Source organism: Staurois parvus, unplaced genomic scaffold (assembly GCF_062004578.1).
Source record: "Staurois parvus isolate SC_StPar_1 unplaced genomic scaffold, SC_StPar_1.0 ptg002279l, whole genome shotgun sequence".
Lineage (NCBI taxonomy): Eukaryota > Metazoa > Chordata > Amphibia > Anura > Ranidae > Staurois > Staurois parvus.
Genome location: NW_028320075.1, coordinates 44391 through 60053, shown reverse-complemented (window position 1 = coordinate 60053; position 15663 = coordinate 44391). Strand labels below are relative to the sequence as shown.

The window sequence follows — 15663 nt, the reverse complement described above, 5'->3', positions numbered from 1 at the left end:
GAAGGGAAAGGGGGTTCAGGGGATGGTGAGAAGGGGAAGGGGATGCAGAGGATGGTGAGAAGGGGAAGGGGATGCAGAGGATGGTGAGAAGGGAAAGGGGGTTCAGGGGATGGTGAGAAGGGAAAGGGGGTTCAGGGGATGGTGAGAAGGGAAAGGGGGTTCAGGGGATGGTGAGAAGGGAAAGGGGGTTCAGGGGATGATGAGAAGGTGAAGGGGGTGCAGGGGATGGTGAGAAGGGGAAGGGGATGCAGAGGATGGTGAGAAGGGGAAGGGGGTTCGGGGGATGGTGAGAACGGGAAGGGGGTTCGGGGGATTTGAGAAGGGGAAGGGGGTTCGGCGGATGGTGAGAAGGGGAAGGGGATGCAGAGGATGGTGAAAAGGGGAAGGGGGTGCAGGGAATGGTGAGAATGGGGAGGGGTGCAGAGGTGGTGAGAAGGGGAGGGGGCGCAGGGGGTGGTGAGAAGGGGAAGGGGGTTCGGGGGATGGTGAGAAGGGGAAGGGGGTTCGGGGGATGGTGAGAAGGGGAAGGGGGTTCGGGGGATGGTGAGAAGGGGGAGGGGGTGCAGGGGATGGTGAGAAGGGGGAGGGGTGCAGAGGTGGTGAGAAGGGGAGGGGTGCAGAGGTGGTGAGAAGGGGAGGGGTGCAGGGGAAGGGGGTGCAGGGGATGGTGAGAAGGGGAGGGGGGTGCAGGGGGATGGTGAGAAGGAGAAGGGGATGTAGAGGATGGTGAGAAGGTGAAGGGGGTTGGGGGATGGTGAGAAGGTGAAGGGGGTTTGGGGGATGGAGAGAATAGGAGAGGGGGTGAAGGGAATGGTGAGAAGGGGGAAGGGGTGCAGAGGATGGTGAGAAGGGGGAGGGGGCGCAGGGGATGGTGAGAAGGGGTGCAGGGGATGGTGAGAAGGGGGAGGGTGCACGGGGGATGGTGAGAAGGGGGACGGGGTTCGGGGGATGGTGAGAAGGGGGAGGGGGTGTAGGGGATGGCGAGAAGGGGGAGGGGTGCAGAGGTGGTGAGAAGGGGAAGGGGGTTCGGGGAATGGTGAGAAGGAGAAGGGGATGTAGAGGATGGTGAGAAGGTGAAGGGGGTTTGGGGGATGGTGAGAAAAGGAGAGGGGGTGAAGGGAATGGTGAGAAGGGGGAAGGGGTGCAGAGGATGGTGAGAAGGGGGAGGGGGCGCAGGGGATGGTGAGAAGGGGTGCAGGGGATGGTGAGAAGGGGGAGGGGGTGCAGGGGATGGTGGGAATAAAGTTGGTGTGGGGGATGGTGAGAGGATGAAGGAGTTACACTCAAATATATCAGAACGCACAATATTCGTATACAAAAGACGTCATAAATGCCTTTTATTATTTTTGCCATTTTATTTTCTTCTGATGGGTTTTCTCCATCCAATCGATCTCGCTCCTCTAATAAAACGTTCGGTGAACACTGATAGATCTTCCAGGCCCGCAGGAATGAGGTCAGATATTGAGGCACACCGGGGGAAGTCATTAGAATGCAGCGTCAGAGAGCATACCCCCCCCCCAGAAGGCGCCCCAGTTTTCTGACCTGTAAACAATTTATTCTCTTTCTCTGCAGAAAAATCAGACGAGTTTCACGGTAAATTCTCGGAAAGCGAGGAGGCCAAGAGGCAGCCAGATGAAGAGAGGAAGGCAAGCTCAGAGCACTCTCAGGAAGGTGACAGCGGCGAGGAGCTGGAGAGCAACGAGATCAGCAAGAGAGAGGAGACCCCGGAGGAAGAAGAGATCGACAATCGTATCACCGATGAGATCAATGACATGGAGCTTCCCAAGGACAATCAGGAAGACGTCAGCGATGGAGCATCCGAGGAGAAGGAGGCCAAGTCCAAGAAGGATCCTGAGGACGAGGAGATCAGAGACCACGACAAGGAAGATCTGAAGCAGGAAAGTAACGAGACAGAGAACGAGGAGGACGACACTCAGAGGGAGGACAGTACGTTCTGGTTACATACCTGTAAAGATGGTGACAGATATCTGAGATTATATGGAGAAATACAGAATAAACAGGATATTGAAAGACAATGAAGAGAGGAGAGTTATAGAGGAAGGAGCGGAGTCCTCCAGCAGTGCAGAGTATTTCAGGAGAGGAGTTATAGAGGAAGGAGCGGAGTCCTCCAGCAGCGCAGAGTATTTCAGGAGAGGAGAGTTATAGAGGAAGGAGCGGAGTCCTCCAGCAGAGCAGAGTATTTCAGGAGAGGAGTTATAGAGGAAGGAGCGGAGTCCTCCAGCAGAGCAGAGTATTTCAGGAGAAGAGAGTTATAGAGGAAGGAGCGGAGTCCTCCAGCAGAGCAGAGTATTTCAGGAGAGGAGTTATAGAGGAAGGAGCGGAGTCCTCCAGCAGCGCAGAGTATTTCAGGAGAGGAGAGTTATAGAGGAAGGAGCGGAGTCCTCCAGCAGCGCAGAGTATTTCAGGAGAGGAGTTATAGAGGAAGGAGCGGAGTCCTCCAGCAGTGCAGAGTATTTCAGGAGAGGAGTTATAGAGGAAGGAGCGGAGTCCTCCGGCAGTGCAGAGTATTTCAGGAGAGGAGAGTTATAGAGAAGGAGCGGAGTCCTCCAGCAGTGCAGAGTATTTCAGGAGAGGAGAGTTATAGAGGAAGGAGCGGAGTCCTCCAGCAGTGCAGAGTATTTCAGGAGAGGAGAGTTATAGAGGAAGGAGCGGAGTCCTCCAGCAGCGCAGAGTATTTCAGGAGAGGAGTTATAGAGGAAGGAGCGGAGTCCTCCAGCAGCGCAGAGTATTTCAGGAGAGGAGAGTTATAGAGGAAGGAGCGGAGTCCTCCAGCAGTGCAGAGTATTTCAGGAGAGGAGAGTTATAGAGGAAGGAGCGGAGTCCTCCAGCAGCGCAGAGTATTTCAGGAGAGGAGAGTTATAGAGGAAGGAGCGGAGTCCTCCAGCAGTGCAGAGTATTTCAGGAGAGGAGAGTTATAGAGAAGGAGCGGAGTCCTCCAGCAGGGCAGAGTATTTCAGGAGAGGAGAGTTATAGCGGAAGGAGCGGAGTCCTCCAGCAGGGCAGAGTATTTCAGGAGAGGAGAGTTATAGCGGAAGGAGCGGAGTCCTCCAGCAGTGCAGAGTATTTCAGGAGAGGAGAGTTATAGAGGAAGGAGCGGAGTCCTCCAGCAGTGCAGAGTATTTCAGGAGAGGAGAGTTATAGAGGAAGGAGCGGAGTCCTCCAGCAGCGCAGAGTATTTCAGGAGAGGAGTTATAGAGGAAGGAGCGGAGTCCTCCAGCAGCGCAGAGTATTTCAGGAGAGGAGAGTTATAGAGGAAGGAGCGGAGTCCTCCAGCAGAGCAGAGTATTTCAGGAGAGGAGACGTATAGAGGAAGGAGCGGAGTCCTCCAGCAGCACAGAGTATTTCAGGAGAGGAGAGTTATAGAGGAAGGAGCGGAGTCCTCCAGCAGCGCAGAGTATTTCAGGAGAGGAGAGTTATTATTATTATTATTATTATTATACAGTATTTATAAAGCTCCGATAGTTCGCTCAGCGCTGTACATTACAAAGGGGGACAGAACATGTGACAGAACCATACCAATACAATGCAAAACATGAGGGGATCGAGGGCCCTGCTCCTTGGAGCTTACAATCTAGGAGGGAGGGGATGGTGGTACAGGAGGAGATAGCTGTGGGGGATGGAGTGGTAGGAAGAGTGGAGGAGGTCGGCAAGTTAACAGGGGGCGGGGTAGGCTTCCCTGAAGAGATGGGTTTTCAGGGTGTGCCTAAAGGAGAGGAGAGTAGGTGATAATCTGATGGGTTGGGGCAGGGAGTTCCAGAGGATGGGTGACACCCTGGAGAAGTCCTGGAGGCGGGCATGGGAGGAGGAGACCAGGGAACTAGAGAGAAGGAGGTCTTGTGAGGAGCGGAGTGTGCGTGTTGGGCGGTACTTGGATATTAGGTCAGTGATGTAGTTCGGGGCAGTATGGTGGACAGCTTTGTACGTCAGCGTTAGGATTTTGAATTTGATCCGTTGCGCAATCGGAAGCCAGTGGAGGGATTGGCAGAGGGGGGTGGCGGAAACGGAGCGGTTGGAAAGGTGAATGAGTCTGGCAGCCGTATTCAGGATGGACTGAAGCGGGGATAGCCAGCGGCGAGGCAGGCCAGTGAGGAGGGAGTTGCAGTAGTCGAGTCGCGATATGATGAGGGAGTGGATGAGCTGTTTAGTGGTTTCTGGAGTTAGGAACGTGCGGATTTTGGCGATGTTGCGGAGGTGGAGTCTGCACAAGTTTGTTAAAGAGTGGACTTGGGGCTGGAAGGATAGGTTGGAGTCCAAAATGACACCAAGTACTCTGGCCTGCGGGGCGGGTTTGATGGTGGCGTTGTTGGACATGATGGAGAAGTCAATGGGGGGTGGTGTCCGGGCTGGGGGGAAGACAAGAAACTCGGTTTTGGAGAGGTTCAGTTTAAGGAAGTGGAGCGACATCCAGTCTGATATGTCGCTCAACAGGTGTGTGATTCGGGCGGAGACCGAGGGGGTGAGGTGGGGGGTTGAGAGATAGATTTGTGTGTCGTCGGCATAGAGGTGGTAGTTGAAGCCGTGAGAGTGTATGAGTTGGCCAAGGGAGGAGGTGTAGATGGAGAAGAGAAGGGGCCCGAGGACAGAGCCTTGAGGGACCCCAACAGAGAGGGGGAGTGAGAGGGAGGTGGTGGCATTATAGGTAACGCTGAAAGAGCGTTGTGACAGGTAGGATGAGAGCCAGGAGAGAGCAGAATCTCTGAGGCCGAGGGAGTGTAGTTTTTTGAGGAGGAGGGGGTGGTCGACTGTGTCAAAGGCCGCAGAGAGGTCAAGGAGTAGGAGCACTGAATAGTGGCCATTAGCTTTGGCGGTTAGCAGGTCGTTGGAGAGTTTGAGTAAGGCAGTTTCGGTGGAGTGTAGGGGACGGAAGCCGGACTGTAGGGGATCGAGGAGGTTGTTGTCGTTGAGGTGAGAGCATAGGCGGGCGTAGACTAGGCGCTCGAGGAGTTTAGATGTAAATGGGAGCAGGGAGATGGGTCTGAGGTTGTTCGGGTCATTGGGGTCCAGGGAGGGCTTTTTAAGTATGGGGGTGATGTGTGCATGTTTCAGAGGGGAAGGGAAAGTGCCGGAGGAGAGGGAGAGATTGAAGATGTGGGTGAGGGAGCATAGGATGGAGGGGGAGGGAGGTTGTAGGAGTTGTGTGGGGATAAGGTCAAGGGGGCAGGTGGTGAGGCGGGCATCAGAGAGGATCTCGGAGACTTCTTCGATGGTAGTAAGGTCAAAGGTGCGGAGTGTTGGGGGAGCTTCAGTATGAGGAATGTAGGGTGGGGTGGGAGAGGAGGTCAGAGCAGTGGTGGGGCCGTGGGAGAGGGGTGTAGAGGGGGTAGCTGAGTGAGGGGGAAGGGGGTTGGAGGGAGTTTGAGCAGCGACGAAGTCCCTGTGGGTTATGTCGAGGGGGAGGGGGGATGAGGGGGTAGCTGTGTGAGAGGGGACGGGTTGAGAAGGCGTGTGAGTTGCGGCAATGTCCTTGCGAATTGTGTCAATCTTGTTTTTGAAGTGATTGGCAATCTCAAGGGCAGTGAGTGAGGTGCTGGGTGGAGGTGGGGGTGGCGAGAGTAGAGAGTTGAAGGTGGAGAAGAGTCGGCGAGGATTGGAGGAGAGGGCCTTGATGAGGGTCAGGAAGTAGGCTTGTTTGGCAGTATGGAGGGAGGAGGTGTAGGTGTGGAAGGCAGATTTGTATCGGGTGAAGGCTTGTTGGGATTTGGTTTTGCGCCATAGTCGCTCCAGGGCACGACTGTGTCGTTTGAGGGTTTTGGTGTGATCAGTCTGCCAGGGCTGGAGCGGTCGGGGTCTGATGTTGCGTGTGGTTAAAGGCGCTAGTGAGTCAAGGGCGGTTGACAGCGCATTGTTGTAGGCGGTCATAGCCAAGTCGGGGCAGGACAGGGGGAGGATGCGGTCATGGAGTTGATCAACTGCGGAGTGGAGGGAGGCAGGGTTAAGGTTGCGGAGGTTACGGCTGGTAGTAGTGTGACATTTGGAAGGGTAGGCGTTGGAGGATGAGGAGATAGAGAAAGTAATCAGGTTGTGGTCAGAGAGAGGGAAGGGGGTGTTAGTGAGGTTGTGGGGAGCGCAGCGGTTGGAGAAGACAAGATCAAGGATATTACCGTCGGAGTGGGTGGTGGATTGTATGCACTGTGCAAGTGCAAAGGAGGAGGTTAAGTGGAGGAGACGGGCTGTGTCCGGGTTGTCGAGGTTGACAGGGATGTTGAAATCCCCAAGGATGATAGTGGGTAGCTCAGAGGAGAGGAAGAAGGGTAGCCAGGAGGAGAAGTCTTCCAGGAAGCGGGGTATGGATCCAGGAGGCCGGTATATCACAGCAATCTTCAGGAGGGTTGGGGAGAATAGTCGGACGCAGTGGGCCTCGAAGGAGGAGAAGGATAGGGAGGGGGGGTTTGGGAGGACTCGGAAGGTGCTCAGCGGTGACAGGAGCAGGCCAACCCCACCACCTTTACGACCGTTGGGCCTGGGTGAGTGGGTCCAGGTGAGACCGCCGTAGGAGAGTGCAGCAGGGGAGGTAGAGTCAGTGGGCTGGATCCAGGTTTCCGTAATCGCCAGGAGGTTGAGGGAGCGGGAAACAAAGAGGTCGTGGATGGCGGTAAGCTTGTTGCACACCGATCGGGCGTTCAGGAGTGCACATGAAACCGGGGGGGAGATTTTAGGGAGCAGGGGGACAGATACTAAGTTGCGGGGGTTGCGGCAGGACGTGGAGGCGGGAGGGTTTTGTGCGGGTGGTGGAGGGCCAGGATTCGGGGAGATGTCCCCCGCGGTTATGAGGAGGAGAAGGGTGAGAAAGGTGGCATGGGAGCGGGATGTGCAGGAGCGTGAGAAACTACTAGTGGAGGTGTTGGGGTCAGTTGGAGAGTGGAGTAATAGGAGGAGGTGGTGGGTGCCATAGAGGGGTGAGGGAAGCAGTGAGGGCACAATATACAAATGTTTGGGAGGAGCAGAGGGATATAGTGAATGGATTTTGGGAACAGGGGAGAGGAAAATGAGAAGGAGGAGTGGAAGAGGCAGGAGCGGAGTCCTTCAGCAGCGCAGAGTATTTCAGGAGAGGAGAGTTATAGAGGAAGGAGCAGAGTCCTTCAGCAGTACAGAGTATTTAAGGAGAGTAGAGTTAGATAGAAGGAGTAGCAGAACCCATTCGACTTGTCCATTAATTCCTTGCCTTCTTAGATTCGATGAGGATTCCTGAAGACACCAGATCAGAAGCGGAGACCAGCAAGGAAAGCAAACAACAGGAAAGTGAGACAGCTGACTGTTCTGACGATGAAACCACCAAAGACCTCGAGGATTCCAAACGATGGAACAAAATGGATGAGCTGGCCAAGGAGCTTCGAGCCAAGAGATGCGCCAAGCGTGATACTAGTGAGGAGGACCCAGACCGGTCCATGAAAATTCCCATCAAAGACCAGAAGTACGAGCCGGCTAGCGAGGAGCATGAAGACAGACAACAGCAGAAAACCTCAAGAGAGGACATGGAGCCTAAAATATCCAAACGGCCAGAAGAGAGGAAGGAGGAAGAGGGCAGTGCCAACAGGAAGACCGAGGTTGGTGTTAGAACATCAGAATGGTCACAGTAAAAGCAGCAGCTCGTGCCATTGTCCACTACACAATGGTACGTTGTCCATAACCGTGACATGTCTATACACCACCACCACCATACATCACCACCACCATACATCACCACCAACATACACCACCACCACCATACATCACCACCAACATACATCACCACCAACATACATCACCACCACCACCATACACCACCACCATCCCATCATGCTGTAGATCTGAACATAATGCAACCCTTGCACTTTTTACATACTTCTCGTACCATATTGCCATGATTACATTTCCTATACAGATTTGGGGATGCTCTGAGTAGAACCTAGGGTGCAAACCATGAGATACCTAGAATTGATGGAGCACCACCTCAAGAGTTAGCTTCACCATACACTGTGAGAATTTTCTTAGTGGGTGGCCCTGCTTATCCCCTTCCCACCCAACATCCTCCGATTGCAAAAGCGAAGGAGTCAAGCAGAAAATTGCTGGCCGAAGAGTGGCTTCATATAATCAGATGCAGCCACTGTTGGGATATTTTCACACCTGCAGCCTCAGCGTGAGGTTCATTCCTCTGCTGATTCTTAGAAGTGTGTATGGCCAGCTTTAGTGCTGGGAAAAGGTACTTTAGCAACCAAGACGAAAAGGCCAAAGGGCACCCAACCATGAGATATGAACAACTTCAGCAGCATAGGTTGCAGTTCCTGCACTTTTCGCATGCTTAATCATCCAAGGAGGCCACCTCTTCTGCCTACTGCTTGGCCTGGCCTGGCCCTGAATAGAGTCCAAAAAGCGTTCATATAGTTAAAGCCATGATAATGGCACCTTAGAACCACAGGAATGTGTTAGTTTGACCTGCTCACAGTAGATCAACTGTGAGCAGGTAGCACAGCCAGGCACTTCCTGGTTTGGCAGCGCGCATGCGCGGACCCCTCTGCTGACCCCTGCTGCGATTGGATACAGCACGAATTTGGCATCAGATTTTAGTCAGTGATTTCGGTGGAAACCTGCTGATTGGTTATGTCCAATCACAGCACAGAGTTCTGTGTTCACAAACACACAGAACTCTGTAACACAGAGAACAGCAGTCTGGCTGTTTCTTCTCCCTGAAAAGCAGGGAACAAAAACAGCCAGATCTGTGAGTAAAAGCAGCACATATTATACATAGTTTCTTACATAGTTAGTCTGGCTGAAAAAAGACAAAAGTCCATCCAGTTCAACCATAGAAAAAAAAAGTTATAATCCGACACCCACAGTTGATCCAGAGGAAGGTAAAAAAAAAACCCAGCAAAGCACGATCCAATTTGCTCCTGCAGGGAAAAAAAAAATCCTTCCTGATCCCCCGAGAGGCAATCAGATATTCCCTGGATCAACTTTACCTATAAATGTTATATTCAGGTATATTTTGTGTATCCAAGAAAGAATCCAGGACTTTTATAATACGTATCACACTTGTTAGACACACAGTTAACCCACTCGATTTCCCCTTGATATCACCCCCTTCTCAGCCAGTGTCATTAGTACAGTGTATAGTATTATCATTGATCACTTTATTAGTGTCAATAGCGACATCAGTGTCAGTTAGTTAGTTATCTTCCCAGCCAGTGTCTGTTAGCACCAGATTGCCCACCACACTGTCACAGTTCCACTATAACTATATCTCCGCCATTAGTAGTATATCGTCTCTAGCTGCGTAAATTCCTGTATACAGTATATAGTTTGTAGATGCTATAACATTCACAAAAATCAATCAATATACACTTAATATGATTTATTTTATACATTTTGGCCTAAATTTATGAAGAAATTAGATTTTTTTTTCATTGGATATGTTTTATAACAGGAAGTAGAAAATGTTTTTTTTTTTTTTTCAAAAATGTCAGTCTTTTTTCATATATATTTATTTATATAATAAAGAATAGAAATTCCAGTGGCTATGACATACCACCAGAAGAAAGCTCTATTTGTATGAAGAAAATGATCTAAATTTCATTTGGGTACAGTGTTGCATGACCGCGCAATTAATTTTTTTTATTGGATATGCTTTATAACAGGAAGTAGAAAATATGTTTTATTTTTCAAAAATGTCAGTCTTTTTTATATATTTATTTATATAATAAAGAATAGAAATCCCAGTGGTGATCACATACCACCAGAAGAAAGATCTATTTGTGTGAAGAAAATTATATAAATTTAATTTGGGTACAGTGTTGCATGACCGCGCAATTAGATTTTTTTTATTGGATATGTTTTATAACAGGAAATAGAAAATATGTATTTTTGTTTTTGAAAAATACTTATATAATAAAGAATAGAAATCCCAGTGGTGATTGCAAGAAAATGATCTAATTTGGGTACAGTGTTGCATGATCGCGCAATTAGATTTTATTTTTTTTATATATGTTTTATAACATGAAGTAGATAATATGTTGTTTTTTTTTTTTTAATTGGCAGTCTTTTTTTACATATATTTATTTATATAATAAAGAATAGAAATCCTAGTGGCAATCACCAGGGGCGGACTGACCATTTGAAAACTCGGGCACTGCCCAAGGGCCCGGGGTCAGTAGGGGGCCCCATGATATGTCCCTGGTACCTTTTTCATAGGCTTTTTTGAGTTTGGGCAAGGACACAGGGGCCCCATGATCCCCTATTGCCCAGGGGCCCCATGAGTTGTCAGTCTGCCCCTGGCGGTCACATACCACCAGAAGAAAGCTCTATTTGTGTGAAGAAAATGATGTTTGCTCTCATCTTTCTTAAATACAGTACGATAGAAATAATTGCCATATTTTTAAAATGAATTTCTTGTTTTTGTGCGCTGCTACCCATCTTCTGAAGGCTCTTTGCAGCCACTTCATGTCTGCATGCACTGCATAGCCTTTCCCAGGGTGGGTTTCCTGATGGTGACCACACCGGTCCTGCGTCAAGTGTGTTGTACAGCCAAGCACACATTAACCTCCATTGGAAGTGCTTAGAACAGGGTGACAACAAGAGGAGCACAATTAGGAGACAGAGACAAAGCGTTGTCACGCTATAACAGGAAGTGCCTGAACAAGGACCTTTATAGCCGGATCACCAGGGAATATTGTAATAAAAGCAGCAAAGGATTTGAAAGGACCTTTATAGCCGGATCACCAGGGAATATTGTAATAAAAGCAGCAAAGGATTTGAAATCCCCTTTGAAATACATTAACATGTTAAAGCTCAGATGAGATTTGACTAATTAGGTTTACCCCTGTTAGGGGTCTAGCCATAAAAATTAACTGGGAAAATTTCACAAGCATTGGCTCAGCGCCCACAAATTCAGGCCATATTTTGCTTAATACAGAGATGATTGACAGTGATGATTGATAGCTCCCTCTACTGACCATAATGTGGTATTTGCCTGAAATAACTCAACCAGGAAAAATACTGCATTGTGGCCACTAGATGGAGCTCATAGGAAATGGGTGTATTGAGCAAATATGGTCAGAATTTGTGTGGGCTGGGCAAATACCTATGGCCTTCGTCCAACATATACTGAATACTGATGCAATGTAAAGATCCTATTGGCCAAGGTGGGTTATTGAGTTTCTGTTATAAAATTCTGATGAAAATAGGAAATCGGTGTATTGAACAAATACGGTCAGAATTTGTCTGGGCTGGGCAAATACCTGTGGCCTTCGTCCAACATATACTGAATACTGATGCAATGTAAAGATCCTATTGGCCAAGGTGGGTTATTGAGCTTCTGTTCTAAAATTCTGCTGAAAATGCCAAAACGAGATTCCATTTCTCTTCCTTTCCTGCAGGATCAAGAACTGGAGAGCCTGGCCGCTATCGAGGCTGAGCTGGAAAATGTCGCCCACAAACTGCATGATTTGAGGAGGGGATGAATGACGACCCGATCCTAAAAAAAAAAAATATACACCATTGCACCTTTTACATGTGTGTCTCACATTAATCCCACCACCGCCATCGGCAACACACATTGCGCACCCTTATCGCAGCAGCGGGGGGGGGGGGTTAAAGGAAACCTGTCACAAGAGAGACTTGGAGGCCGCCATAGCTGACCATCCTTCTTAAAATGCTAACCGCCTGGCTGTCTTGCTGGTCTTCTGGCTTCAATTGGAGCCCAGAGTCTCAAAGCAAGCATGCAGATGAGGACTTTTCCTCGATTTTCCTGACCTGGATGCTTGTGCCAAGTCCGTGACTCCAAAAGTATCAAAGCCAGAGGGTCGGTTTGAAGGCCATTTACAGAAGGAGATCATCCATGGCTGCCCCATAAGGCTCCCATGACAAGTTTACTTTAAACATGCACTAGTTTTAATCCATTGTTCTCACCAGTCCATCATGCTGGCCGGTCGCCACACATTCATCTTTTTCTGGGGGGGTAAATTAGCTCTTGGCACAGATTATTTTCCAATCCATTTTCACGCGCGTCAGAGGCAATACGGAGTGTCCGAAGATCTAAGGGGATGAATCTGATGACATCTCAGTTTTTTTTTTTTTTTTATGGCTTCAGTTTGGACGTTAAATGCTTTTTAGTACAACTGTCATTTTTATGTTAGATTGACATATTGCAATAACTTGTTACTTTTTGATTAAATCTGGGGAGTGGAGGTCTATTCTGTTGTAAAAATTATTTACAGGGAAATAAAATAATTTTTTTTCCTTTATATTTTGTGATTCCTTTGCTACATCAGGGTTTCTCAACTAGGGTTCCTCCAGAGGTTGCTAAGGGTTCCTGCCTCTCAGATAACTTCTTACTGGCACCATTGATCTTTTTAGCTATCTACAAGGGCGTACAGTTGTGTTCAAAATAATAGCAGAGTGTTGAAAAAAGTTAAAAAAGCTGAAAATCCTTCTAATACTTTTATTTCCATCCACACAAATGCATTGGGAACACGACACATTCTATTCCAAATCAAAACATGAAGAAAAATACATCAAATTTGTGTTGTTCCTCTAAAAAAAATGGAAGAAAAGTGAATATTAGACGGTTCAAAAAAATGGCCGTGTTTGTATTCTTCTTTACAAACTCAAACATTCACTATATAAACTGAGAAATGTTTGAAGATTTTGCTTTCCTTTGAATGACTTCATGAATATTTGGTTGTAGTCGCACTGTTTCTGAGAACTGCTGTACATCTGTGTTGCATGGAGTCAACCAACTTCTGGCCCCTGTGATCAGGTATTCCAGCCCAGGATGATTGGACCACATTCCACAGTTCTTCTCTATTTCTTGGTTTTGCCTCAGAAACGGCATTTTTGATGTCACCCCACAAGTTTTCTATTGGATGAAGATCCGGGGATTGGGCTGGCCACTCCATAACGTCCATCTTGTTGGTCTGGAACCAAGATGTTGCATGTTTACTGGTGTGTTTGGGGTCGTTGTCTTGTTGGAACACCCATTTCAAGGGCATTTCCTCTTCAGCATAAGGCAGCATGACCTCTTCAAGTATTCTGATGTATTCAAACTGATCCATGATTCCTGCTATGCGATAAATAGGCCCAACACCGTAGTATGAGAAACATCCCCATATCATGATGCTTGCACCACCATGCTTCACGGTCTTCACTGTGTACTGTGGCTTGAATTCAGTGTTTGGGGGTCGTCTGACAAACTGTCTCTGCCCACTAGACCCAAAAAGAACAATCTTACTTCCATCAGTCCACAAAATGTTGCACCATTTCTCTTTAGGCCGGTCAATGTGCTCTTTGGCAGATTGTAACCTCTTCAGCACACGTCTTTTTCCCAACAGTGGGACTTTGCGGGGACTTCTTGCAGATAGCTTGGCTTCACATCGGCGTCTTCTAATTGTAACAGTCCTCACAGGGAACGTCACACCTTCTTTCATCTTCCTGGAGCTGATTGTTGGCTGAGTCCTCACAGGGAATGTCACACCTTCTTTCATCTTCCTGGAGCTGATTGTTGGCTGAGTCCTCACAGGGAATGTCACACCTTCTTTCATCTTCCTGGAGCTGATTGTTGGCTGAGTCCGCCCCATTTTGGCTATTCTTCTATCCATTCCAATGGTAGTTTTTCGCTTTCTTCAGCGTCTTTCAGGTTTTGGTTGCCATTTTAAAGCATTTGCCATCATTTTAGCTGAGTAGCCGATCATTTTCCGCACTTCTTTATATGTTTTCTCCTCTCCAATCAACTTTTTAATCAAGGTACGCTGTTCTTCTGAACAATGTCTGGAACGACCCATTTTCCTCAGAATTTCAGAGAGAAATGCACTGTAACCAGCATGTCCAACATTTTTTGCCTTCCTTCCTTAAATAAGGGCAATAACTGCCGCCTGTTTTTCAAAGAATGAATGACCTCACTAATAGAACTCCACACGGCTATTATATTGAACACGCCCCTTTCAATGAGTGATTCAATGACACAGAATCAGCAGCATGCATGTCATGACTGTTGGGTCTGTTGGATTTCTATTACTCTACTACACTTGCTAGGAAATTATTTGCCATGTAGAAATATCATTTCCACCAAAAACAGGGATTGATCCGGTTAGTGATGTCTGACTGCTAGTATTTTGAACACAACTGTACTTCTTCCCAATGGACACCTCACTATTGCTTCACATGTTATATATATAAAAATTTTTAGTAGGGGTTCTCTGAGACCAGAAAGTTATTTTAAGGGTTCCTCTGTGTTAAGAAAAGCTGTGCTACATTCTAACTTATTTTTACACTAGATGGACAAGAACGTGAACCACGGACCTGGTAATCCTACATCATACAAGGACATTTTAGACAATTGAGCTTTTCCAACCTTGTAATCACAATTTGGTGAAGACTCTTTCCTGTTCCAGTATGATTGTGCCACTATGTACGAAGCCAGCTCCATAAAGACATGGTTTGACCAGTTTGTTGTGGAGGAACGCAAGTGTCCTACACAGAGCCCTGACCTCAACCCTACTGAACACCTTTGGGATGAATTGGAATGGATTGTGAGCCAGGTCTTCTCATCCAACATTGGTCTCTGACTGTACAAATGGGAACAAATTCCCACTGACACACTCCAAAATCTTGTAAAAAGCATTCCCAGAAGAGTGGAGGATGTTCTAGTCACAAAGAGGAACTAACTCCATATGAATGGTCATTTGTGGGGGATGGAGGGTAACTCCATACTACTGGCCATGGGGGGGGGGGGGGGGGAGGAAGGCACCTCCATATTGTTAGCCATGGGGGTGGGGGGGGGAGGAAACCCCCATATTAAGATTCAAGGGGGGGGGGAGAGGAAGTCAATGCCATACTCCATAGTACTCCAGTGAAGAGTACTGTTAATATTACATCATACAAAGACATTGTAGAAAATTTTGTCTTTCCAGCCTTACAGTAACAGTTTGGTGAAGACCCTTTTCTGTTCCAGTATGACTGTGCCCTGTGTACAAAGCCAGCTTCATTAAGACATGGTTTGACCAGTCTGAGGAACTCAAAAGTCCTGCAAAGAGCTCTGACCTCAACCCTACTGAACACACTTGGGATGAATTTGAACAGATTGTGAGCCAGGTTTTCTCATCCAACATCATTTCCCAACCATACAAATGGGAACACATTCCCACAGATACACCAAAATCTTTCCTTCCCAGAAGAGTGGAGGATGTTATAGCCACAAAGAGTGACCAACTCCATATGAATGGCCAAGGTGGGATGGAGGGTAACTCCATTTTAATGATCATGGGGGGGATGGAAAACAACCCCATCTTAATGGCCATGGATTTGAAATGGGGTGTCTAACAAGCCGATTACAGGTGTGATGGTCAGGTGTCTCTAGTAAACGGTACTGTTAATATAACATCATATGAAGATAGTGTAAACAATTGTGCTCTTCCAGGCTTGAGGTAACAGTTTGGTGAAGATATTTTCCTGTTCCAGCATGACTGTAACCCTGTGTACAAAGCCAGCTCCATAAAGACATGGTTTGACTAATTTGGTGTGGAGGAACTTGAGTGTCCTGCACAAAATGTTTGACCTCAACCCTACTGAACACCTTGAGAAGAAATTGAGCACCAATTCTGAACTAGGTCTTCTCATCTGACATCAATACTTGACCTTCCAAATTAGAACAAATTCCCACAGACACGTTTGGGA

General features: G+C 48.0%; 1 protein-coding gene across 2 annotated transcripts in view; it reads left to right on the top strand.

The window, feature by feature from the left end:
- CHGA (chromogranin A) overlaps nucleotides 1–12236 on the top strand; it is a 37546-nt gene extending 25310 nt beyond the window's left edge. The window contains exons 7-9 of one of the 2 annotated variants that reach the window (XM_089665630.1): nucleotides 1573–1947; nucleotides 7192–7633; nucleotides 11370–12236. In XM_089665630.1, the coding sequence (XP_089521756.1) occupies nucleotides 1573–1947; nucleotides 7192–7598 (782 nt within the window). In that variant the 3' untranslated portion in view covers nucleotides 7599–7633; nucleotides 11370–12236. The remainder of the gene's footprint in view (nucleotides 1–1572; nucleotides 1948–7191; nucleotides 7634–11369) is intronic. The other variant, XM_089665629.1, reaches the window with a different exon arrangement.
- Nucleotides 12237–15663: the final 3427 nt, after the last annotated feature.